Source organism: Poromitra crassiceps (assembly GCF_964638095.1).
Source record: "Poromitra crassiceps genome assembly, chromosome: 17".
NCBI classification, from domain to species: Eukaryota; Metazoa; Chordata; class Actinopteri; order Beryciformes; family Melamphaidae; genus Poromitra; species Poromitra crassiceps.
In genome coordinates this window covers 21,599,336-21,623,883 of record NC_139635.1, presented here as the reverse complement: position 1 = coordinate 21,623,883, position 24,548 = coordinate 21,599,336, and the positions used below count along the sequence as shown (strand labels likewise).

At 43.9% G+C, this 24,548-nt stretch overlaps 1 protein-coding gene across 1 annotated transcript in view; it reads right to left on the bottom strand.

The window, feature by feature from the left end:
• The window catches only part of LOC310792253 (NACHT, LRR and PYD domains-containing protein 4C-like), a gene marked incomplete at both ends in the record, with an annotated part of 430,843 nt that extends 409,529 nt beyond the window's left edge, over window positions 1–21,314 (bottom strand). The window contains 5 exons of the mRNA XM_083653978.1: window positions 7,814–8,008; window positions 8,942–9,384; window positions 9,532–10,046; window positions 20,524–20,634; window positions 21,287–21,314. Of these exons, the coding sequence (XP_083510104.1) occupies window positions 7,814–8,008; window positions 8,942–9,384; window positions 9,532–10,046; window positions 20,524–20,634; window positions 21,287–21,314 (1,292 nt within the window). The remainder of the gene's footprint in view (window positions 1–7,813; window positions 8,009–8,941; window positions 9,385–9,531; window positions 10,047–20,523; window positions 20,635–21,286) is intronic.
• Between the last annotated feature and the right edge of the window lie 3,234 nt (window positions 21,315–24,548).

Sequence of the window (24,548 nt, the reverse complement as noted above, 5' to 3'; positions counted from 1 at the left end):
AGCAGCAGAGCGGCCAGGCCAAATGAGCAGCAGTTCAGACAATCTGACTACTCTAGCCATTAACCGGAACACAAGGGGCCCTATCTTCGTACAGGCGATATCCCCTATTTACGCTTGCACACCTGTTTGCGCGTGGCTTAACGCAGGCAAGATAACAGTCTGCCTTGCGCATTTGTCCAGGTGTTATGCCGAGTTTTGCACCCCCGCCCGGCAGCAGCTATTTCAGTTATCGAACTAGCTGATAGGAGCCCACTTCAAACAAACCGAACTATCCCTTGAAGTTATCACTGACAAAAATGGAGGGTCTGAATCATAAGTCAGCATTTCCGGGTTTTGCCAGAGGAAATCCCCTGGCTCTTATAGCATCATGCATGGCGGAAGTCCGGCTCTCTACATGCATTGGTGCATCATTGAAAATGTACTGCCCACGAGTTGTGTCACACAAATAAGGAGGTCCCTGGTTGGTGAATTCATATGTCTGTCATGTTTTGTTTTGTTTTGGTATAGTGGGTGGCCCTTAACGACTTCACAAGAGTTGTGCACCAGATGTAGATATCTGTTTACGGCTGGCTACTGCAAGACCACCTCCAACACTCACTTTAAAGTCCCCCTCCCAATAGATGGAGCCATATCGACTCCTGTATCTTTAACAGTGGAGAATATCATCAACAAAGTTCATCGTTATGCATTTCAATACAAAATGATTGTGTGAAAAACAGTTGGAAAGTACTCAAGTACAAGTACTCTGGTAGTTTTTTATTTTATTTGTACTTTCAAAGTATTTTATAGTGCTACTTTTACTCTTACTTGAGTCATTTAAATGTATATTCTACTTTAGTACTTTTAAATGTACAATGAGTAAATGAATAAATTCAGATTTTTGTTTTGCACATGGCACTATATCCCTCCTTTTTATATAAAAGGGAGCAAGTAAGTAAGTAAGTAAGTAAAACTTTATTTTTATAGGACCCTTCTCAGCACGGATGCACAGAGTGTTTCACAGTGGTTTAAAATCAAAATATATAAATCCAACAAAATATAAAATACAGCAAAAAAGGACATCAAGATAATACACAACATGCAGACTCAGAGTTCAGAGTACAAAATCAACAGTTCCATGTACAAAAGTCCAAACGCCTGTCTGAAAAGGTGGGTCTTCAGCTGCCCCTTGAAGATCTCCACAGAAGCGGAGGCTTTTAAGTCCTGGTGGAGCTCATTCCAGAGCTTTGGGGCGACCGCCTCAAAGGCTCGGTCCCCCCCCCTTTTTTTTTTTTATAAATAAATTTTTTTATCCCATTTTTTTATCCCCCATTAGTGCTAATTTATATTTATCCTGGTTGCTGCTCCACCCTCTGCCGATCTGGGGAGAGCCGAAAACTGGCTCCATGCTTCCTCCGAGACATGGGCAGTTAGCCAGCCGCTTCTTTTCACCTGACAGGGAAGCTTCACCGGTAGGACATAGCACGTGGGAGGATCACACTATTCCAACGAGTTTTCCTCCCTCCGAACAGGCGCCCTTCACGACCAGAGGAGGCACCACATCAGCAACCAGGATATTGCATGTTTTGGTGAAGGGGTTCCTATATGAAGGAAACCCCCAGGAGGCACGGGGAGAACATGCAAACTCCACACAGAAAGGCCCTTTTGACGACCCCACCCGGGCGGTGGGCACTCGAGGAGATGCGGACGCATTCCTTCAGCGTTCACAGCGTCCCAGGTGGGAATTGAACCCAGGACCTTCGAGCTGTGAGGTGACAGCGCTTGCGTGAGGTGACTCGCACCCCCCCCCCCCCCCCCCTTCTTATAAGGGTGGATAAGTGCATCAATGTAGGCAGGGGCTAGCTAGACCATGGACAGCTCTGTGAGTAAAAACTAGGACCTTGAAGTGGATCCTGAACTGGACAGGAAGCCAGTGCAGGGAGACTAATATTGGAGTTATGTGGGATCACTTTTTGGACCTAGTGGCGTTTTGGACCAATTGTAGCCGGTTCACTAACGCTTTGCTCAGGCAGGTGAACAGGGAATTGCAGTAGTCTAGCCGCAATGATATAAAAAAGATGAACAGACATTTCCAGCTCTGCAAGACAGAAGACAGAATATCAAAGACAGAGGAGGTCATCTTCGACCCGAGGTCAATTGCCAACCGAACACCAGTATACATCCACAGCACTCCCATAAAGCAGGTGGAATCCTACAAATACCTGGGTGTGCGGGTGGACCACACCCTGGGCTGGTCTATCCAGGTGGATCATGTCTGTGCAAAAGTGCAACAGCGTATGTACTTTTTGAGGAGATTGAGGGCTTATGGGGCTAGCCCGGAAATACTCCAGCTGTTCTATTGTTCCACCATACAGAGTATCATCCAATACTGTGGCACTGTATGGTACAATAGTCTAACGGTAGAAGCTAACAATAAAGTGGCCAGATTGATCAAAGCGGCCTCCAAGATCATCGGTCGACCCGTCAACCAGGGCTTCCTTGACAGCCAGAACGCAGCAACTGTGCATTTGGCCCAAAAAATAGAAAATGATCCCTCTCACCCCGCCAGCAGGATTTTGAGCTGCTTCCATCGGGCAGGCGGCTCAGAGTCCTGCGGTGTCAGCTGAACAGGACCAAAAACTCTTTTGTGCCTCACGCCGGGGGATAAATAGGCGCGACTTTTGGGGTAGCCATTGAATGATTTGATTGAATTGAGGGGGGGGGGGGGGGGGGGTGTTAGTGTTAGTCTATTTAATGGAAATGAGGTGGATGTGTCGGACTTGCCTGTCCCTACAAACTCCAGGTGGATTTATTGCTGTCCTTATCTTCTATTTTTTATATTCTACATTTTTTGTCTGGTTTTTACATTGCTGCAAGTTTAAGTCTGTATGTGCCCATGTGTCTTTTATCTTTTTGCTTGGCTACCATAGAGGCGATGTCATCAGAAGCTATAATAAGGACTTCTGTCTTTGCCGCATTTATGTGTATGTTGAAGTCCCCGCACAAAAGAACTCTATCATAGCGAATGACAAAGGCTAGCAAGTCACCAAAATCGGACAGGAAAGAGCCATTTTTGCGAGGGGGGCGATAGATTAAAATGCAGTAAAAGAGGGTTGATCGACCAACTTTAGTCATTAGCACTTCAAAAGATGGGAAAGATCCAGTGCTCACCGTGTTGGTGGAGAAACAGTCTCTGTAAAAAGCAGCAAGTCCTCCTCCTCGGCCAGTGCATCTTGGAGCACAGGAGTAGATGTAGTTTGGAGGACAAAGCTCATTCATAGAGGCAAACTCTCCTACTTTCTGCCAAGACTCCGAAACGAGCACAAAATCAATTTTTTTTTAGACGACAAAGCAAGTGGGGAATATCTGTTTTGTGGGCAATATCAATAACATTTTTGTCCCACTGAAGATGTCACAATGTCTATGACATCATCAGTGATGTCATCAGTGACATTATTGACCAAAATCATCTTATGACATCACTGATGGTGTCATAGGCACTGATGATGTCATAGGCATTGTGACATCATCAGTGCCAGTGATGTCATCAGTGATGCGAAGTTGGGCAATTGTGCACTCTGTATGCCAATAGAGCAGGCGAGGCCACATAGCAGCCGAGCTGCGGGCGAGGCCGCATAGCAGCCGAGCTGTGTGCGGCGAAGACAGCACTGTAGCAATGGGAATGTTCCCTAACAGGTCCAGAATCACTTCCACATTTAAGGCACCCAAATTGGTGGCTTGCTAGTGGCCAATTAAATTAAATTGTGCTCAAGACTGGCTAATTGAATTAGACAGGTGTAGATGATCCACAAAATTGTACTGAAGCGATACATGTATATGGAGAGATCGCGGAATCTCTGTCTGTGGCGAGATGGCGGTATCTCTGTCTACGTGAGACTGCTGTCATTAAAACAGCTGGAGGCCTAACTTACTGTATGGATTTTTAAAGTCAACAACATTCCTTTACTTTATATCTACTGTATTCATTTAATACCTATACAAATGTCAATTCAATGGTAATCTGCATGAGAAATAAAGAAAAAGAAAACAATCAGTTATCACAAATATCCGCTTATAGTGATCAGTTTGACCTGTCCCAAGGTGATCACTATAAGAAGAGTCCACTGTATTATGGTAACAGCTCAGTGCCTCAGAGCAAGAAGGTCTCGGGTTCGAACCCCGTTCTCTTCTCCCTGTGTTTGTGTGGGATCCTCTGTGTGCTCTAGTTTCCTCCTACCATCAAAAGACTTGGGGCACCTTGCACACCTGTTTGCGCGTGCCTTAAGGCAGGGAAGATTCCAGTCCGCCTTGCGCTAGTGTTCTAGTGTTCTGCTAGTGCAGGTTTATGCCGAGTTTTGCACCCCCGCCCGGCAGCAGCTAAATGCATCCCACATCAGCAATTACTCGCGGGGGAGCATCTCATCACAACAACGAGCGCAAGCGTAGATTAGAGGCGTGCCAAATAATTTATGCACGGCGCAAATGGGATTTGGGCGGTGTTAACCACCAGAATTATTCACAGGTGTGGCCTGGCAATGCCTGGGTGCTGTATCAATCAATCCAGCTTCCTGTCTTGCAGTCCCTGTAATACAGTTTGCGTGAGGCATGCTGTAATTCTCCCCATGCGTAATTTGGATAGGTGTAGGTCTATTGACTGTATATTATCCCTATCTCATAACGACACCATCACATCATATACCATATATATATATCATAATATGTTTTGATGCAATTCGGGTTATTTTGTTGACTGGGGTGGGACAATAGAAACGTGTTTGCAGCGGGTAAATGGCAGAGACAAAAGAAAAGATTGGAGGATTTACAGTGGACTCAATTAAAACTTGGTGAAACATTGAGCTACCGACTCGTGCCGAGGACAGTCATGGAAAGAGCTTGTGACAGATCGGCTGTGGTGCCAACGACCCTCCGGGTTATGGGATAGCAGTAGGTGAATAGCCTATTCCAAGTAGGCTACAATGTACAAGTTTTCTCAATTAATTTACCATAACCCCTCCTTGCAATGTAATAAAAGTTCCTCAGTGAATTATAGTTGATTGCCTCACTGAATAATCTGCTGGTTACCCAATTTTAGCAGCATAATTTGATGTCCTGGCATGGCACATCCGTGCGTAATGAGTGGTGCAAAAACTGAGGAAGTATGGTATTTCTGTGAATGATATGGTGCAGTTCTATAGAACAGCAGTGGAGAGCATCCACATGTGCTATAACGGTTTGGTTTGGAAACCTGTCAGCTGAGGACAGGAGACAGTTGGATAGAGTGGAGCACCGTGCATCAAAAATCATCAGACGCAAGCTCCCACCCCTAGCAGAAATATACAATATACATACAGTACATAAAATATGTATATCTAACTTTACATCTGCTGTCTCGACAGCAAAAACCTCATTCTTCATTTCTGAAATCTAGTCCTCTGCCTCCAACCCCAGCAAATTATTTTCCACCTTCTCCTCTCTCCTCAACCCTCCCTCACCTCCCCCACCATCCTCCCTCTCTGCTGATGATTTTGTAACCTTCTTTGCTAAGAAGGTAGATGACATCAGCTCTTCCTTCCCCCCTCCAGTCAATAGCTGCAATACTCCCGACCCCAACTCTCTGACTCCTGCTACAGGACTTACCTCCTTCTCTCCCCTCTCCCCCGAAGAGGTCCTTAAGCTTGTCAGGTCTAACCGTGCCACCTCCTGCCCCCTTGATCCTATCCCTTCCTCTCTTCTCCAATCCATCTCCACTGATATATCTCCCTTCCTCACTACCCTTATCAACTCCTCTCTATCCTCTGGTCTTGTGCCAGCTTCTCTAAAGACTGCTAGAGTCAAGCCACTGCTTAAGAAACCCTCCCTTGACCCTACTGCCATCCAGAACTACCGTCCTGTCTCTCTTCTCTCATTCATTTCCAAAACCCTTGAACGGGCTGCTTCCGAACAACTTTCTCTCTATCTCTCCCAGAATGACCTACTGGATCCTCTACAATCTGGCTTCAAGGCTTCTCACTCTACTGAGACAGCTCTCCTTTCAGTCACTGAGGCCCTACACACTGCTAAGGCCTCATCCCTCTCCTCTGTCCTTGTCCTCCTTGACTTGTCTGCAGCTTTTGATACAGTGAATCACCAGATTCTTCTCTCTACTCTCTCAGATCTAGGCATCTCAGGATCTGCACTCTCCTGGTTTGCCTCCTATCTCTCTAACCGCTCTTACCAGGTTCTATGGCAAGGATCCCTATCCAGATCCTGTACTCTTAGCACAGGTGTGCCCCAGGGCTCAGTCCTGGGCCCCTTGCTATTCCTTCTCTATGTCAGATCTCTTGGCCATGTGATCTCATCTCATGGCTTCTCTTATCACTGCTATGCTGACGACACTCAGCTCTACCTCTCCCCCCCACCCCCCCCCCCTCAGACACCCAAATCGACGCACGTACTGTATCGCTGCATGCCTCAAAGACATTGGTGCTTGGATGTCTGCCCACCATCTCAAGCTGAATCTTGGTAAGACAGAACTACTCTTCCTCCCCGGCAAAGACTGTCCCCTCACCGACATTTCCATCTCTATCGGCAACACTACTGTGTTTCCCTCTCAAACAGCTAAGAACCTTGGAGTGATCCTTGACTATCAGCTGTCCAACTCAGCCTACATCGCAGCAACTGCCCGCTCCTGTAGGTTCTCCCTGTACAACATCCGCAAAATCCGTCTGTTTCTCACAAGAGAAGCAACACAACTCCTGGTCCAGGCACTTGTCATCTCTCGCTTGGACTACTGCAATGTTCTTCTGGCTGGGCTTCCTGCTGCAGCCATCTGACCGCTTCAGCTCATTCAGAATGCTGCAGCCCGTTTGGTGTTCAACCAACCAAAATTCTCTCATGTCACTCCCCTCTTCCGTGACCTTCACTGGCTTCCCATCTCGGCTCGCATCAAATTCAAGAGACTGGTACTGGCCTACAGGGCAGTCCACATGTCAGCCCCTTCCTACCTGCAGTCCATGGTCAAGTTCCAAACTTCTCATCGCTCCCTCCGCTCCTCCACCTGTCCTGATCGCCTCACTCCTCCACCGCTACGTGGGCTCAAAAGTCGCTCATCCCGATCGCGACTCTTTTCGTCCCTGGCCCCTCAATGGTGGAATGAGCTCCCCCCTTCGGTCAGAACAGCCGAATCACTGCCAATCTTTCGGCGGAGACTAAAAACTCACCTTTTCAGGCTACACCTGCAGTTGTTCAGGTGCATTAGTTGTTTATTAAAAAAAAAACTAATGCTACATGTTACTTATTCCTTCTCAAACTACGGTGCTAGTCTATCAAAGTATCTTAGCTGTCATTGATTGTGTTGCATAGTGGTTTTCTGTACTGTTGACAAATTGTGATATTGTAAGTCGCTAAATGACGTAATGTAATGTAATACAAGGCTCGGCTTAAAAAGAAGGCCCTGAAAGTTTTAAGGGACCCGTCCCACCCAGCAAAAAACCTATTTAACCTCCTGCCCTCTCAGACAAGATTCAGAAGTGTTAAGACCAAAACATCCAGGTTTCAGAACAGCACATAGCCTACCCTGAAGCTGTCCACCTGCACATCTTACACACTAACTGTACAATTCAGATAATGCACTTGTAGCACTTTCCAAATCATACTCTTTCCATTGTTGTTTCTTATTGTGTGAATGCATTATGTGACTGCATGTGCTTGTCTTTGTATATGTGAGCTCAATAAGACAAATCCCAATCAACTTGACATGGCAATAAATATTGAATCTTGAAACAGAGAACAGACATTGCCCACATTGCCCAATTTATATATAGATAGATAGATAGATAGATAGATGGTGTCTGACCTGAGAGTCTCCAGTCTGCAGTGTGGACTCTCCAGTCCCTCAGACAGCACCTTCACTCCCGAATGCAGCTTCCATTTTGAATCCAGAATCAGGTTGCTGTTACTCAGGTCCAGCTCTGTCAGATGGGAGGGGTTGGACTTCAGGGCTGAGGCCAGGATTTTACAGTCAGTCTCTGACAAGTTGTTGCACCTCAATCTGAATAAAGAATAAAGGAGGAGTTGGAATTCAGAGCTGAGAACAGGACTTCAGACCTGACGTCTCTGAGAGTTCAAAGTTAGAAACTGAGACTACCAAGCAAACTTATACAGCATACTACTACTACTACTACTACTAATGATAACTACAATAATTGAAACAACTGCCTGACACCTTTTAGACACAGATTTTGTTTGGGTTTAGTTATTTTTATGGTTTAGTATTCTGATATTTCTGACATGAGCTGAAGGCAGGAGAAGACAATGGGGATCTTTCATAGATATTACACCAATAAAGAGTTGACCGAGAGACTAAAGAATGAAACTCAAGAAACAAACCATCTGTTAGATCGGTAACTGGAATGTGAAACTGAACCTGGGACAGTAATGACTTTACTCTGTTACAGTAAAAAAGTAATGTGATTACAGTGACACATTATATTACACCCAACACTGCTGTACCACTGCTGTGTAGTTTGTATGATTGAGGAACTATAGATCTTTACTATAATTCTGATGGTGTCAGGTATAAAGTAAGGTTGTCAATAGTATCCTCTACAAATTTGAAACATACAATACTCATTTGCAACAGTATCGATACCAGCAGTGCTTTCTCTTAATGAAAAATCAAACATACTACAGATTCTCCCTTTCCTATCTGTTACTTCAACAAGCTAAACGAGTTGTGATAGGCTGATGACTAGAGCAGGGGTAATCTGCTGTGTTGTGATAGGCTGATGACTAGAGCAGGGGTAATCTGTTTCATCTGGCTTAGATTATGGAGAAGCATGCATCTGGCTGTCCAATGTTTATTTTGTCACCCCCCTATCAAGAATAATATTTTCCCTGGTATCGGTATCAAAGTTAGAAATAACCCTAGTATAAAGGTCACTCAACACTGTTCTATACTGTTGTTATTCATATCAGGACTAACCGAGCCTTCTTGCAGTTCCTCACAGCTGGGATCAGCCTCAGTCGTCCCTCCTGTGATATGTTGTAGGCCTCCAGGTCCAACACATCCAGAACCTCCTCTGACATCTCTAGCATGTAGCTCAGATCTGAGCAGTGGATCTCAGAGAGTTTACGCATTGAACTGTTCTCTGACTTCAGGAACTGTAGGATCTGCTCATGCACTGACTTGTCGTTCATCTCCACCAAACAGTGGAAGATGTTGATGCTTCTGTCAGGAGAGGTATTAGACATGGCCATCTCCTTCAGGTGTTTGATAGTTATCTCAATGCTTTCTGATCTGCTCTCTGTCTGACCCAGCAGGCCTCGTAATAGTATCTGACTGGACTCCACTGAGAGGCCATGAAGGAAGCGGACAAAGAGGTCCAGGTGGCCATTTTCACTCTCTAGGGATTTTTTCATGGCTGCCTTCAGGAAGACATGCAGGGATTGTTCACTGTCTTCAGATCTACCAAAACCTTTCCCCAGGAATGTGTCCAGTACCTCAACATCCCTGTTTGTGTGACAGTGGAGCATGTAGACAGCAGCCAGAAACTCCTGAAGGCTCAGATGGACAAAGCAGAAGTCCTTGTGCTCGTACAGCCCAGACTCCTCTTTAAAGATCTGTGTGAACACTCCTGAATAAACTGAGGCTGCATTCAAATCAATGCCACACTCTGTCAGGTCTGCTTCATAGAAGATCAGCCTGTCTTTATTCAGCTGCTCAAAAGCCAGCTTTGCCAGAGAGAGCATCATCTCATTGGTATCTTTCCCAGTTATCTTATACTTCTTGTCCGCCTGCTTGGACTGAACCAACAGGAAGTGGATGTACATCTCAGTCAGGGTCTTGGACATCTTTGCATTCTCATTGGTTTTGAACAGATACTCCAGAACCGTAGCAGTGATCCAGCAGAAGACTGGGATGTAGCACATGATGAAGAGGCTTTGTGAAGCCTTGATGTGGGAGATGATGATGCTGGCCTGCTCCTCATCTCTGAATTTCTTACTGAAGTATTCCTCCTTTTGATAGTCAGTGAAGCCTCTCACTTCTGTCACCACGTCAACATACTTAGAAGGGATCCGATTGGCTGCTGCAGGTCGTGTGGTTATCCAGCATCGAGCAGCGGGAAGCAGATTCTCCTTGATGAGGTTTGTCAGCAGCACATCCATTGAGGTCGACTTTGTAACATCAGTCAGGATCTTGTTGTTCTGGAAGTCTAGAGGAAGTTCACAGTCATCCAGATCATCAAAGATGAACACAACCTGGAACTCGTCAAACCTGCAGATCCCTGCTTCTTTGATGTTAGGAAATAAGTGATGAATAAGTTCCACCAAGCTGAACTTTTCCCCTTTCAGCAGATTCAGCTGTCGGAAAGGTAATGGAAATATGAACTGTATATCGTGGTTGGCTTTGTCTTCAGCCCAGTCCAGAGTGAACTTCTGTGTTAAGACTGTTTTCCCAAAGCCAGCCACTCCCATTGTCATCAATGTTTTGGTTGGCTTATTTCTTTTATGTCTTCCAGGTAAAGGTTTAAAGATGTCTTCACATCTGATCGTTGTTTCTGATCCCTGGTTTCTGGAAAATGCTTCAATCTGTCTGACCTCATCTTCAGAATTGACCTGTTGACTCCATCTCACTGTGAGGTAACGCACTGTGAAGAACTCATTCAGATTTGATTGTCCTGCTTCAGCCATCCCCTCAAACATAAACTGACAATTCTCCTTCAGGCTGGATTTGTGTTGACGTTGACACGCAGCAAGTGTTTCTGAATGAACAAACAACAGATGAAATAAATGAGAGGTGAGTAAAGAGTAATACAAACATTTCCATGATAATTGACACATTGCCAACTCCATGGACTCTATTCAGCTCATTACTGGTAGGTGGGCAAGCAGGTCCTGACTGGGTGTAAGGTATAAGGTAGCTGTTAGAATAATGTATTGCTCAACTAGGAATTTCTGAGCTGACAAGCCCAATAATGACGCTGTTTAATCAGCATCTTGTAGTGATGCACGATTGGGCCACCTCACGGGTGATCTGGGTTGGCAAATTAGGGAAAATATTGCGGGCGGGGTGGTTCCGAAAGTGAAAAGTCTCTCTCTCACACACACACACACACACACACACACACACACACACACACACACACACAAGGCTGCGAGTCTGACAAAGACATGCTGGATTTTAATTTTTTAGCATTAGGCACGGGGCAAAGGCAAAGCCTGAAAGTAAAGAAACACTTCAATGAGGTATGTACGAACTCCACCGCAGATTTATGTGTTAATGGACTGTGACCTATTTTTCAACTTTACTGCGATGCCATGTGACCATATCAACTGAGAGCAGTGAAGATGTATGAACAAAATTAAAAGATATTGGAAAGAATAAAGACTGTTCTGTAGTCCTACTTTTGGATTAGGCTAATTGAAAAAAGTGTATAATGACGACGCAGAAATAACTCCATAATGACATGAATGAACAGCTGCACGTCTGTGCTCATCCAGAACAGACTGTCTCGTGTGTGTGTGTGTGTGTGTGTGTGTGTGTGTGTGTGTGTGTGTGTGTGTGTGTGTGTGCGTGCGTGCGTGCGTGCATGCGTGCGAGAGAGAGAGAGATAAACCGAGTTGGGACACCTTATATAAATATATAAATGCTGAGACATATTACGTTACATTAAATTGGATAATTTGGGTTGGGTTCAGCATTAACACATATTTTAACGGGGCGGACTGGCTCTCTTAAAGGGTTGTTTTAACTTAGTTTCAGTTGTTCTAGTCTCATATCTAGTCTCTTAAATGGGCGCGATTGAAGTTATATCCACCTTTTTTTAACTCATTGAGTGCCAGCCACTTTTGGAGAACGGACGCTCCCAGTGCCAGAGTTTCAGAGCGTTTTCAGTGATTTCTCGAGGCCCACAGAATATTGTGTGATATTACTATGTAAACACCGAACACGCACAAAGAACGAGGAGACTCTATTGTATCATCAGCAAAAAAAAGTTTATTGATACCATTTTCCGTTCTTTAGTTATGAGCCGGAGAAGATAGGTTGTTTTCAGCAAAAACAGGCGTTTCAAATTAGAAGCTGAGATATTCAGCCTTTTGTGAAATGAAGCATTTCAAGCACATTCACTGACTCTGAAGCTAATATTTTCTGATGTAGTGACGTGGTGTAGTTGTGTGGTGCCCTGCGTGCCCCACCCCCCTCTCCCTCCCCTCAGCTGCAAACTCCTCCCCACACTACAGCCTCACGCACCCAGCGTCTATTTTCGGAGTGCTCCGTTTTTGTGCGCCGGCTCCCAGCGCGACACGGAAAAGCCAAACCGGACTGCTGAGAATGGTTTGGCCCTTCGGCGTCGGGTGCTGCTTTTCTGGCGGCTAATCGTGTGGAGAAACTATAGCAGAGACAGAGGGGCTCAGTTGTGGGCGCGGATTGACTGCTGTTCGCAGCCAACGTCAGCTCCAGCCAGAGCAATCTATATGGCTCTGGCTGCAGCATGCATCGGTTTCTCTTTCATCACGGGGCTTTTTCCTGCTGTTTTCCTGACCTTTCTCTAATCTGGAGAGCACTGTCGCCACCTAATGAGTTCGTAAAATAGGTTATACACCTTCAATAGCTACAATATTTGTACAGGAGATGCCTGAGGCTTTGATCCACGTCCCACCGTCAAAAAACGCATTTGACGCCGATCGACGTCATTGGCACTCAACGTTACTATTTACTTTGACGCCGATCAACGTCATTGGCACTCAATGAGTTAACGGCGTGACACGCAAGAAAACTGCCTCAGAATGAGACATTTATAGTTTACCCACCTTTTTTTACCACTAGCACTGCTCCACAGAAGCAGCTGCACAGCATTTATAATTGACGAAAGGTGGGTTCATTTAAAGCCCCAATCAGTAAGATTTTTGACATTTTTTACTGTAATATAAGAGCTTTTTAGTCACAGGACATGGTAGATTGACTTGTAATAGGGAGACCCTCGTCTTTATTTATCCCACACCGCCCTCCATTGGCCAGCCCTGGGACTAAGCAGTTTGCTGCCAGCGTCCCGTAGCAAGAAAAAAAAAAAAAAAAAAAAAGGGCGCGCGCATGCGCTGTACAGCGGAAGCGCTGTGTTCATGAAAACAAGGAAGTAACTCGATTCGGATTTGCTACGAAAATGATGTTTCACGGAACTATGGATTATTATTTCATCACGTGGTGAGTACCCGATGTCACAACATGTACATAGAGCTTTCTGGCGCTGTGTTTTGTTGACTTTGAACGGCGATATCGTTATTGATACTATTGGACCCAGAGGGCGCAGTTTCTCCAACAGTAAAACTTGGAAAACTTACTGAATGGGGCTTTAACACAAGCCAAGTAATGTTAAACTTATTTTTTCTCCAGATAACATCCAATTCCATAATCATCCTATGAGAAACATATATGTGCATTAATTGATAATATTTTCACTGAGGACAAATCAAAATACCAGAAAAATGCACTCAACCTCAAAGGTTTCTGTGCTGAATCCTCCACAAAAAGTCACAGAAAGGAATTACTCCAGGACAGCAGTCCAATAACTTTGATATTTCTTTTTTTTTATTGTCTGCACACTGACAAGACAAGGACAAGAGACCGGACCCCCTGATCCTCTCTCTCCAAAGTCTAACCCCCCCCCCCCCACACACACACACACACACAATTTGCAAAATAAAATGTAGGTCCTGTGAACTGGGGTGTAAATATCAGGTACAAATAGTCACATGGGATGTTTTCACCTGAGTGTAAATAGTCACATCGTCAATTTACACCCGGGTGCAAATAGTATCTGCCATAACTGTAATGGTACTCTTGAAGAACTCTGTTATTCATTCACTTTCACATAGTGCCACCATCAGGCTAACCTTGCAAATATTTATTTGTGTGTGTGAGGGAGAGGGAGAGAGAGAGATAGAGAAACCGAGTTTGGACACCTGGGAGAGCGCTCCTGCGCTCATCCTGAGTCCTGAGACATATTACATTAAATTGGCCATTTGCGGGCCACTGGGTTGGGTTACGTTCAGCATTAATGCATATTTTAACACGGTGGGCAGGGTGGACTGGCTCTCTTAACGGGTTGGGACACATGTCAGCGGGATGGATTATAGTGCTGACTAAAATTGATTTAACACCAATTTTGTGAACAAAATGTGGGAGAAATAAGCCTTCGCTCTGCATAGAAAGTATTAGATCTTAGAGTTACTTTCCACCTCTGCTGGCATTAACATTTTCTATCACACTTCAGCAACACTTTGAAAGCATCAACAGAAGAATTATGTGATTTAGAAACCCACCTGCTTCTTCTGCTTCTTCGTTTTCTTTTTTCACTGCAGGAAAATAATCATCATAAAAATATGTTAAAGAGGCCAATATGTATCATATCACAATAACTGAATAACTGTAATTATATTCTTGAGGAACTCTGTTATTCATTCACTTTCACATAGTGCCACCATCAGGCTAACCTTGCAAAAGGAACTATTGATTTTAATTTCTCCTACAAAGTTTCCTTAATCCCCACCAGATTTTACACAAAATATTTCAACTGCCTACATGATCTTTGTATTACAGAAGATACTTGGAACCATTTGGTTGTGACACAAAAAAGAGGTTGGTACAAAGGAACTCCCAGCTATAGAGAGGCATATTTGCTAAATGCTTATACAGTGCACTCCGCTTATAGTGATCACCTTGGGACGGGTCAAATTGATCACTATAAGCGGATGATCATTGTAACCGTTTTTTTTTTTTTTTCTCTCATGCAGATTACCATCTAATTGATGGTAATCATGGTTGTCTACCATCTCTACCATCTGAGCTAACCAGCCTGTTGCTTGTTAGAGCCATACTATCGAATGTAGAGCCGGAGACCAAGTATTATAGTTTAAAGGTATATTCCACCCAAATACTACTTTCTGTCCAAGTACTTACAAGTACTTAGACATAAGTAGTATTTGGCTGAAACATACCTAAGTACTTGGACATGAAGTAGTATTTGGATGGGATATACCTTTAAAACTATAAGTATTTGGAGAGAAGGTAGTATTTGGGTGGAATATATCTTAAAAACTATAAGTACTTGAACAGAAAGTAGTATGTGGATAGGACATAATACTTAGTCTCTGACTCTACAGACCTATAGTATGGCTCTACCAAATAACAGGCTGGTTAGCTCAGATGGTAGAGAACCAGCCTTACAATTTAATAATCTTGGGGTTCAGGGTTCGAATCTCACCTGGAGGGAGTGTTTATTTGATAAGGATATCTTTCACTTTATATTAGGGTGCGAAAAGAGTAACAAATGGACAGGTAATGATTCAGTACTCATAAACTACAGAGTATGATGCACCACTCCACTTTACAATAGGGTACACAAAAAGAGTAACTAATGGACAGGTAATAATTAAGTAATGATTCAGTATTCATTAACTACTGAGTATGATGCACCACTTTACAATAGGGTACACAAAAAGACTAACTAATAGACAGATAATAATTAAGTAATGATTCAGTATTCATAAACTACTGAGTATGATGCACCACTTTACAATAGGGTACACAAAAAGAGTAACTAATGGACAGGTAATAATTAAGTAATTAAGTAATGAATAACTAACAATTAACTATATACTCCCAAACTGACCATTGGCTAACCATTAACTAATGAGTAATTACTCTACTAAGGAACTAACAACTAATCATGAACTAATGATTAACTACTATACTCACAATGCGACCTTGACTAATGATTAACTAATGATTAACTAATACATTCACGCACTGACATTTTGGAATCATTAAGTAATGATTAACTACTCTATTCACGAGCTGACATTTAGTAATCATTAGGTAATGATTAACTACTCTACTCAGGAAATTAGATACTAATCATTAACTAATGACTACCTACTCATTAACTATGATTAACTAGTGATTGACTAATGCCAAATTTTTCATTAGCTACTCATTAACTGGCTATTAGTTAATGGTTAGTTTACTAGTAACTACTATAGTATTTGTGTACGTTATTGTGAAGTGTTACCGACGTTTGTATAGGCCTATGTATTACATGAGTATACTGTAGTGCATATAAAGTAAAGGAATGTTATTGACTTTAAAAATCCATACAGTACAGTAAGTTAGGCCTCCAGCTGTTTAACACATTCACTGCCAACAGTTTTTTTTTTACTGTAGGTAGCTTCTGCCAAGGGTTTTTTTGAGGATTCTGGCTCATCTTTCAAGAGCCGATGATTATTTTCTTCTAGGACTTTGTGAACACAAAATATCTCAAAAGAACTAATAGAATGTGTGCTTTCTCTGTCTAAAAGAGTTAGTTTGTAGAGTTAGTAGTTATGTAGGCATTAGCAGTTGAATACAGCATGGTTTCAGCGTCTGAAAATTAAAGCGGAGATAAATGCCTTTTTGTGAAATTCGATAGAACAGTCACTTTAACCATTTATTTTTGGCATCAGTAAGACATCAGACATCTAAACAATAGTTTTGAACAGTAATTTCCTCCATAGCAGCACCCTCACCCCCCTCTCCTTCAAACTCCTCCCTCCGTGGGTGTTCTCCTCCTCCCTCCGTGGCTGCAGCGGGTGTGTCACAAGCAAGTTTCTGCTGCCTGTCTGCTGTGCTGCATCCCTCCCTGGCGGCCCGCGGGCGAGTCTGGATGGGGCTCGCTCGTTTCTTGGGGTTTCGGTTGAGAGCTTTGATGAAGCTTTGTGCGATTCTGGGCTTTATGCTGCGCGTTTCAAAGTGTGTTGTACCCAGTCTATTTTTGGAACCCCCCACCGTTGTGCGCCACCGTTGTGCACCAGCGCGAAAGCGTTTTCGCCTACAGTATGAGAATGGCTTCCTCACGCTTTTCCCTGCAGTTTTGGCTCGGCTTTCAATAGTCTGGAGAGCACTGTCGCCACTTAGTGGGTCGGTGGAATGGGTTGTACACGTTCGGTGGCTCCCATATTTATATAGGAGATGTAGGGGGCTTTGATCAACGTCCCACCGTCAAATTTTTTTTTTTTTTTTTTTGACGAGATATCTCGTCCACGGCAGTGAACGTGTTAAAACACAGCGGTCTCGCATAGACAGACATCTCTGCACAGACAGAGATGGCGGGATCTCTCAATATGCAGACATGCACCGAGTATTGCTGTTGTATCTCGTTGGCACATTTTTTGGCAGTTTGTAAGTAAAAACGAATACAATTACTGTAGTTTTAAACATGTTTTCCATTGTTCTCAGGTGGGACAAGGCCCAAAATGATCATTCTAAGTATTGATCAAAATAAGCGAATTATTTAAGATGCAAAAGGTTTTTCATAGATGAGGAAGCTACAGCAACAGTTGTAGAAAAGCCTGTGAAAAGCTTAGGGAGGTATGATCCAAATCTGAATGACTGGGTCAGGAGAAGGCAGCAGCTGGTTGGAGGCATTGAGGACATATAAATTATTATCAAAGGTTATTATCAAAGGTTAAAGGTTAGAGGAAATGGCATCTTGGTAATGTAGCTTTTTATGGGAAAGGTATTCCAAGGAAATACCTACAGTATACAGTATAGGCCTATAAGTGTTTAAATGTGCAAAGGTAAGGTTGTGCAGCGCCTCCTGTGGCAGGGTGGAAATGGAACTCAAGAGAGGCAGTTTAACTACATTAAGCACTAAGACAGACATAGGGACATTGTAGGACAGGTGCAACAAGGGCAGGCCTGGGAATAGGGCAACATATGAGAGCTCAACAGTCACGTGGCATTGTGACGTCACCTCGGGTTCCGGTAGAGAATCATGACCATCAAATATTTGATTCATTTGCATTGAAAAAACATTGAAAAATGGAAAAACAGTGTTGTGTACAAGACTGTGTATATATTATATCGTAAGAGTGAAGAAACTACTCATCCCATAATCCATTCTGGCATTTACGGCCAATCAGATGATTGAACAACAGTACTACAGAAATGAGTCTGGAAGTAGCACTTTGGTTCGTCAGGGGAAAAGGCAAAATAAGGTATGTGGTTAACAAGAGTTTATTGGAGTGGTAATTTGTGTTCAGCAGGATAATCTTCACAAACATGGACCACTTTTATGACTTTTGAAGCATACATGTGTTTTTAAACACGATTTTCAAAAAACATGCATGAAGTCATACAGGTGGTCCTCGTTGGTGAAGATTATCCTGCTAAACACAAATTACTACTCCCATAAACTCTTGTTAACCACAGACCTTATTTCATGCATTTAACTGAAATCCTTATTCTAAAATCCCATAGTTTCCCCCCCTAAGAACCAACATCATTTCTGGTTAATCCTACAAAAATACATCATCCCTGCAGCAATCTATTAGACCAGGGTTTCTCAACTGGTGGGTCGGGACCCAAAGGTGGGTCGCGGGGCCGTTTTGAGTGCGTCGCAGATGCCTGTGAGGGGAAAATTCCAAACATCCCCCAAATGTTGTCTCGACTTGTTTTAGTGAAATAATTCAGATTCTTGAAACTTGAGCATCACCAGTCTGCCTTATTGGGTTTTTAGCCATTGTTGCTATTTTGTTCCACTTTTGTTTATTTCATGTTTCTAACAGTGCATGAAGGCATTGTGTATTACTGCACTATTTTTTGTGAAATCAATTTGAGTGGTATAAAAAAAATCTGAAATTTGGGTTGCGACCTAATGACTAAGGAAAAATGTGGGCCCCGAGACGAGAACGGTTGAGAACCACTGTATTAGACTTAGCTCAATGGCTAATGTTATCGTAGATACATGCATTTCTGTGCATATTAGTGGAAGAGCCGGGTAACGGATTTCAAAACGGGTCCCCGTGTGGAAAGAGGGTGACTCGAACTGGTTAACATACTATCAGTCACTCAGTGGTGGTTTTAGCCCTTTTATTCAGCAAGCTGTGGCCTACATTCGTAGTAGCCTAGCCAGAAAGATAAAAGCCAGAGAGAGAAATTAGTGCACGCCACCAATCACAGATGACCATACACTGTATGGTCATCTGTGATTGGTGGCCTGCACTAATTTCTCTCTTGATGTCTTGATTGGAGCTTGCTGTATGGCATACAGCAAGCTCCACCAATTAAAGACATCAATATTACATTGTAGAATTGTGGGTAGTGTAGTACTTCTCCATGAAATCTAATAAAAATGTTATAAACAAGGATGATATCATACAGATGTGTGGCTTCTACAGGAAGATATACCATTGTTTCACTAGCTTGCCTGTGGTAAGTCTACCTTGGGTGGTAATGAGAATACGGCTGGACACAAATGTGAATACTGTCAATTAGAGGCAAATCATTTGATGACATAATCATATTAACACGTTCACTGCCAACGACGTAAGAACACGTTTTCAGAATCCAGCTGTTGACTGCCAACGACGTAAGAACACGTCGTCAGAATCTATTTATTTTTTTTGACGGTGGGATGTGCATCTAACCCTTTTACATCTCTTATATAGGTATTGGACGTGTACAACGTGTACAACCCATTCCACCGACCCACTAAGTGGTGACAGTGCTTTCCTGACTAGAGGAAGGCAAGCAAAAAGCAGTGTGACTGAAGCCATTCTCATGAAGGTGGATTGGCGAAGGCGCTTTCGTTTTCGCGCTGATTGCTGGCGGTGCGGGATTGCAGATTTGCATAGTGGATTGCGGGTGGGACACACTTTGAAACACGCAGCATAAATATGACCAGAATCGCAAAAGCTTTATCAAAACTCTCAACCAAAACTCCAAGAAGCGAGCGAGTCCAACCAGACTTCCTCAAAGAGCGGCCGCCAGCAGACAGGAGCAGCAGCAAAGCAGTGAGACTGGTGACGCGAGGTTACAGCAGCAGCAGAAACGAGCTTGTGACATGCCCGCTGCCTTGCCTTGCAAAATAGCACCAAATTGGAAACAGCCATAAAAGGCTTTTAGAATGGGATTTTCAACCCATTCTTTTTTGTTTCTTTTTCGCTCTAATTTAGAGTAATTTAATTTCTATTCAGAAATTTATTTGAGAGGTCGAGAGTATGAGAAAGTGCATTTGCACAGGTAGGAAAGTGCTTGTGACACGGCGCTGCAGCCAAGAAGAACGCCCACGGAGGGAGGAGTTGAGCAGAGGGGAGTTTCCTGCTGTTATGGAGGAAATTACTGTTCAAAACTATTGTTTAGGTCTTACTGATGCCAAAAATGAATGGTTAAAGTGACTGTTCTATCGAATTTCACAAAAAGCCGTTTATCTCTGAATATTTTTTCTGACGCTGAAACCATGCTGTATTCAACTGCTAATGCTTACATAACTACTAACTCTACAAACTAACTCTTTTAGACAGAGAAAGCACACATTCTATTAGTTCTTTTTAGATGATTGGTGTTCACGAAGTCCTAACAGAAAAGAATCCTCGGCTCTTGTAAAATGAGCCTAGAATCCTCAAAAAAAAAACTGGCAGAACTTACCTACAGCATTGAAAAAAGGCTGGCAGTCAATGTGTCATATTAATAACATCAATTAGACAGTATTTCATTGTAAATAAATATAGTATCTGATGGCTTCCTACCTGTTCTGCGTATGCATTTGGCAATCGGCATTATGACGAGCAGCAACATGGTCACAACAATGAAGATGGTGACTATTCTCCCTGTCCTCCGTTTGCCTTCTCCATCAGACTCTACAGACAAATAACAGCAACAAGTCTGTTTACATGGACATAGTATTCTATGTATTCTATGTAAAAGCTTGACCCAATTCCAATCTTTTTGATGTTTGATTGAAAGGGACCTCATTTTAAGGGACCAAAATAGTTGGGCAAACTAACATAATCATGCAATAGTCCAAATGGGTTTTGAAGCATTTGACTAAAGATAATATTGTCCGAAAGACTTCAGAATTTATTCTGCTGCTGTTAGTTAGTTATACTTTATTTGTCCCTGGGGGGAAATTCGTCATGGGCATGGTACACCGTTGCTTCGTATAAAACAATTGCACAATAATCACATAACATAGGGTAGAAGCATTTGACATGGTAGTGAGTAGGGCTTCATACAAGACCAAAAACTGATAACACATAACAAGGACCTTTACAGTGACAACATGGAGGCTCTAAGGTTTTGTATTAAGGTTCAGCAACTTAATGGAGGCTGGAACAAAGGAAAGCTTCAAGAGGTTTGTGTTGCACTTTAACACCTGGAGTCTCCTGCCTGATGGCAGAGTTTCATATTCAGAGAAGAGGGGGTGTCGTGAGACTGCAGTGATTTTTGTTGCATGTTTGATTACTGCTTGTTGCTCATAGAGTTTTTGTATGGGCTCATATTCTTTCTTACCTCTTATTTTCATGGCCGCCTTGTGCATGCTGCAGCCTGCTTCTCAGTTGAACAGTAAGGTTGTCAAACCATGCCGGTTAAAAGAATGCCTCTGCTGCAGTTTGCTGCACAGTTTATCAATGTGTGTATTCCAGCAGAGAAGATTATCTATGTGTACACCTACATATTTATATGAGGACACTTGAGTTATTACCTGTTTTTTGATGACCACTGGCTCGTCAGTTATTTGCCTTTGGTTAAAGACTATTTCCTGTGTTTTGGTGGTGTTTAAAATTAAGTGATTGGTGCCACACCACGTGATAAATGTGTCTATCTCCTTGTGGTACAGAAGGATCTGTGTCCTTGTGGAGAAGGCTCAGGATCACTGTATCGTCCGCAGATTTTAAAATAGAATTATTGGGGTGTACTTTCCTGCAGTCATTAGTGTACAATATGAAAAGAATTGGTGAAGACGCAGAACCTTGTCAGACCGCTGTATTGCAATATTTGATCTCTGACAGTGACCCATTAATCTTCACTTGTTGAGGTCTATTAGTTAAAAGGGAATATAGCCATTTAATTAGGGTGGGACTAACGCTAATGTCTTTTCACAAGGGTTTTCACAATATTAAATGCTGAACTAAAATTAACAAAATTAAGCAGAGCGTAAGCTTTTGTGTTTTCTAAGTGCTTGGAGATCAAGTGTGTTGTGCAAAGGATGGCGTCTTCTGTACTTTGATCATGCATACTAAGCAAATTGATATGTATCAAGCATTGGTTCCACTTCTTTCCTGAACAGTGACACTACACATTTTTCAAAACATTTCATAACGATCGAAGCCAGAGCTACCGGGCGGTCGGGGCGGAAGTAATTATTAACCATGGCACAAGGCTTTTTAGGCACTGGTGACATGATTGACTTCTTCCACAATGTTGGGACAGTGTGAGTATCCAGTGACCTTTGGAATATGGAACACCATGCTGTGGTCAGTTCTTCTGCACAGCTTTTGAACGAAAAAGCTGGCAGTCCATCTGGGAACATAGACTTGTTCGTGCACACTCTGCTGAAGAGGTGCTGAACACTAGATGGGTCCACTTCCAGCAAGCAGCACTTCCAGTCCTGGCAGGGACTGCAGAATATTTTCACACTCCAAGGAAAAGTTTTGTGAGTCAAACCTCAAGTAGAAGTAATTCAGTTCATTTGATTTTTGTTGCTCATCCAGGGCGATATATATATATATATTTTTGCAGTGTTCAGAATCAGAATCAGAATCACTTTTATTGCCACAGTAGTAGTAAGGAATTTGTCTTAGTGTCTGTATGCAGCGTAGCGGTTACATCAATATACGGAAGATAACTAACGGCAATCGCAAGGTCAATATATACAATATGTACATGAGTGGTGAAGTGTTCTGTGGATGATAAATATGAATTTACGTTGGATTTACATGAGAGTTACAGACTGAGTTAAATATACGTTAAATAGGCAGTGGATTTACATGAATTTACAGTCAGAGTTAGATAAGAGTTTACATTGCATGTACATGAAATTTACAGGCTAAGTTAAATAGGCATTAATGTGCAGGGAATTTACATCAATTTACCAGTCCCAGTTAGACAGGCATTAAATTAGATACAGTATGAGTTCCAGTTTTATGGGGGGGGGGGGGTTCAGTTGAGTTTAGGAGGAGGTAGTGAGTTTGTGTGTGTGTGTGTGGGGGGGGGGGTTGTTTGTGAGGCCCTTGGCGGAAGGGGTTTCGGGCCTTGTTGGTGAGGCTGATGCGGTTGGGAAGAAGCTGGTCTTGTGGCGGGTGGTTCTGGTCTTGGCAGACCTCAGTCTCTTGCCCTGGGGGAGTGTCTTAAAGAGTTTGTGGCCAGGGTGGGAGGGTCAGCCATGATTTTGCGAGACCGCTTCAGTGTCCTGGCTGCGTGCATGTCACAACTCCACCTGTGACTCGGCCTATGACGCCACCAGTGGGAGGCTCCACACACCTGGCACGCATCAGGGTGCAATCAGCACCAATCAGCACGGCCCTACAAATACTGCCTCAGCCTGTCAGTCCATGCTGGAACATTGCCATTCACGGTTTGTACCCAGCCAGTGGAGCATCGCTACGAGTTCTGAACATTCTTTTGTACTTTGACGATCTAACCTTTTGCCCACCTGAATTGCCTGTTTGCCTGATCCATCTGTCCTCTGTGTTCCAGGATCCTCTGCCTGCTTGCCTGTCCCTCCACCGAGCACACGGAGTTCCCCACCTTGATCTATCAATAAAAACTCTGTTCACTTTTGACCCGTAACTGGTTGTCTGTCTGCTTTTGGGTTTTTCCGGCTCCAAGCCTGACAGAATGTTCCAGCCAAAATGACGAACCCAGCAGACGTTTCCACCGCCGACCTGGCCTCCATCTGCCAGGCCGTCAACAACCAGGGAGCTGTCCTCGACCAACACAGCCAGGTACTGCAGGGAGTGACCGACGCCCTTCGGGATCTCACCACCAAAGTGACCGGGATCCAGTCCCAGCTCGGAACCTCTGCAAGCCCAAATCCAGCGGCTCCAGCCCTGCAGCCATCCATGTCTCCTCCTCCTGCTAAGGAACCATGGGTTCCTTCCCCCGATAAGTATGGAGGGGATTTTGGACTTTGCCGTGCATTTATAATGCAGTGCGAAATTGTTTTTGACCAGCAGCCTCTGTCCTACTTCGCAGACCGAGCCAAGATCGCCTACATAATGGCTCTTCTCCGGGGCAGTGCGCTGGCCTGGGCTGCAGCGGTGTGGGAAACATGGTCCGCCACTTCCTCATCCTACCGGGCGTTCATTGCGGCTTTCCGCGAAGTCTTCGACCACCCCGTGCAGGGGAAAGACGCCTCTCGGAGACTGCTGTCTCTCCGCCAAGGTTCCCACAGCGTGGCTGACTACTCTGTCGAGTTTCACACATTGGCAGCGGAGAGTGGATGGAACGGCGAGGCACTTCAGGCAGGGTTTTTGAACGGGCTGTCTGAGCCCATAAAGGACGAGCTAATCGCTTATCCAGAGCCGGTCCATTTGGAGGCATTAATAACTTTATCCACCCGAATTGATAATCGTTTGCGGGAACGACGGAGGGAGAAAACACACCGCTTCCCAGGTAACAACACTCCCCGTGTAACCCTGTTGCCAGGCCTACTGAGCCGAGCTCGCCCGAATGAGGCCGGAGCTGCTCGAGAGCTTCCGAGGCGTGCATCCTCCCCTGCTTCAGAGCCGATGCAGCTCGGCCGTTTCCGCCTCGACTCGGAGGAGCGTCA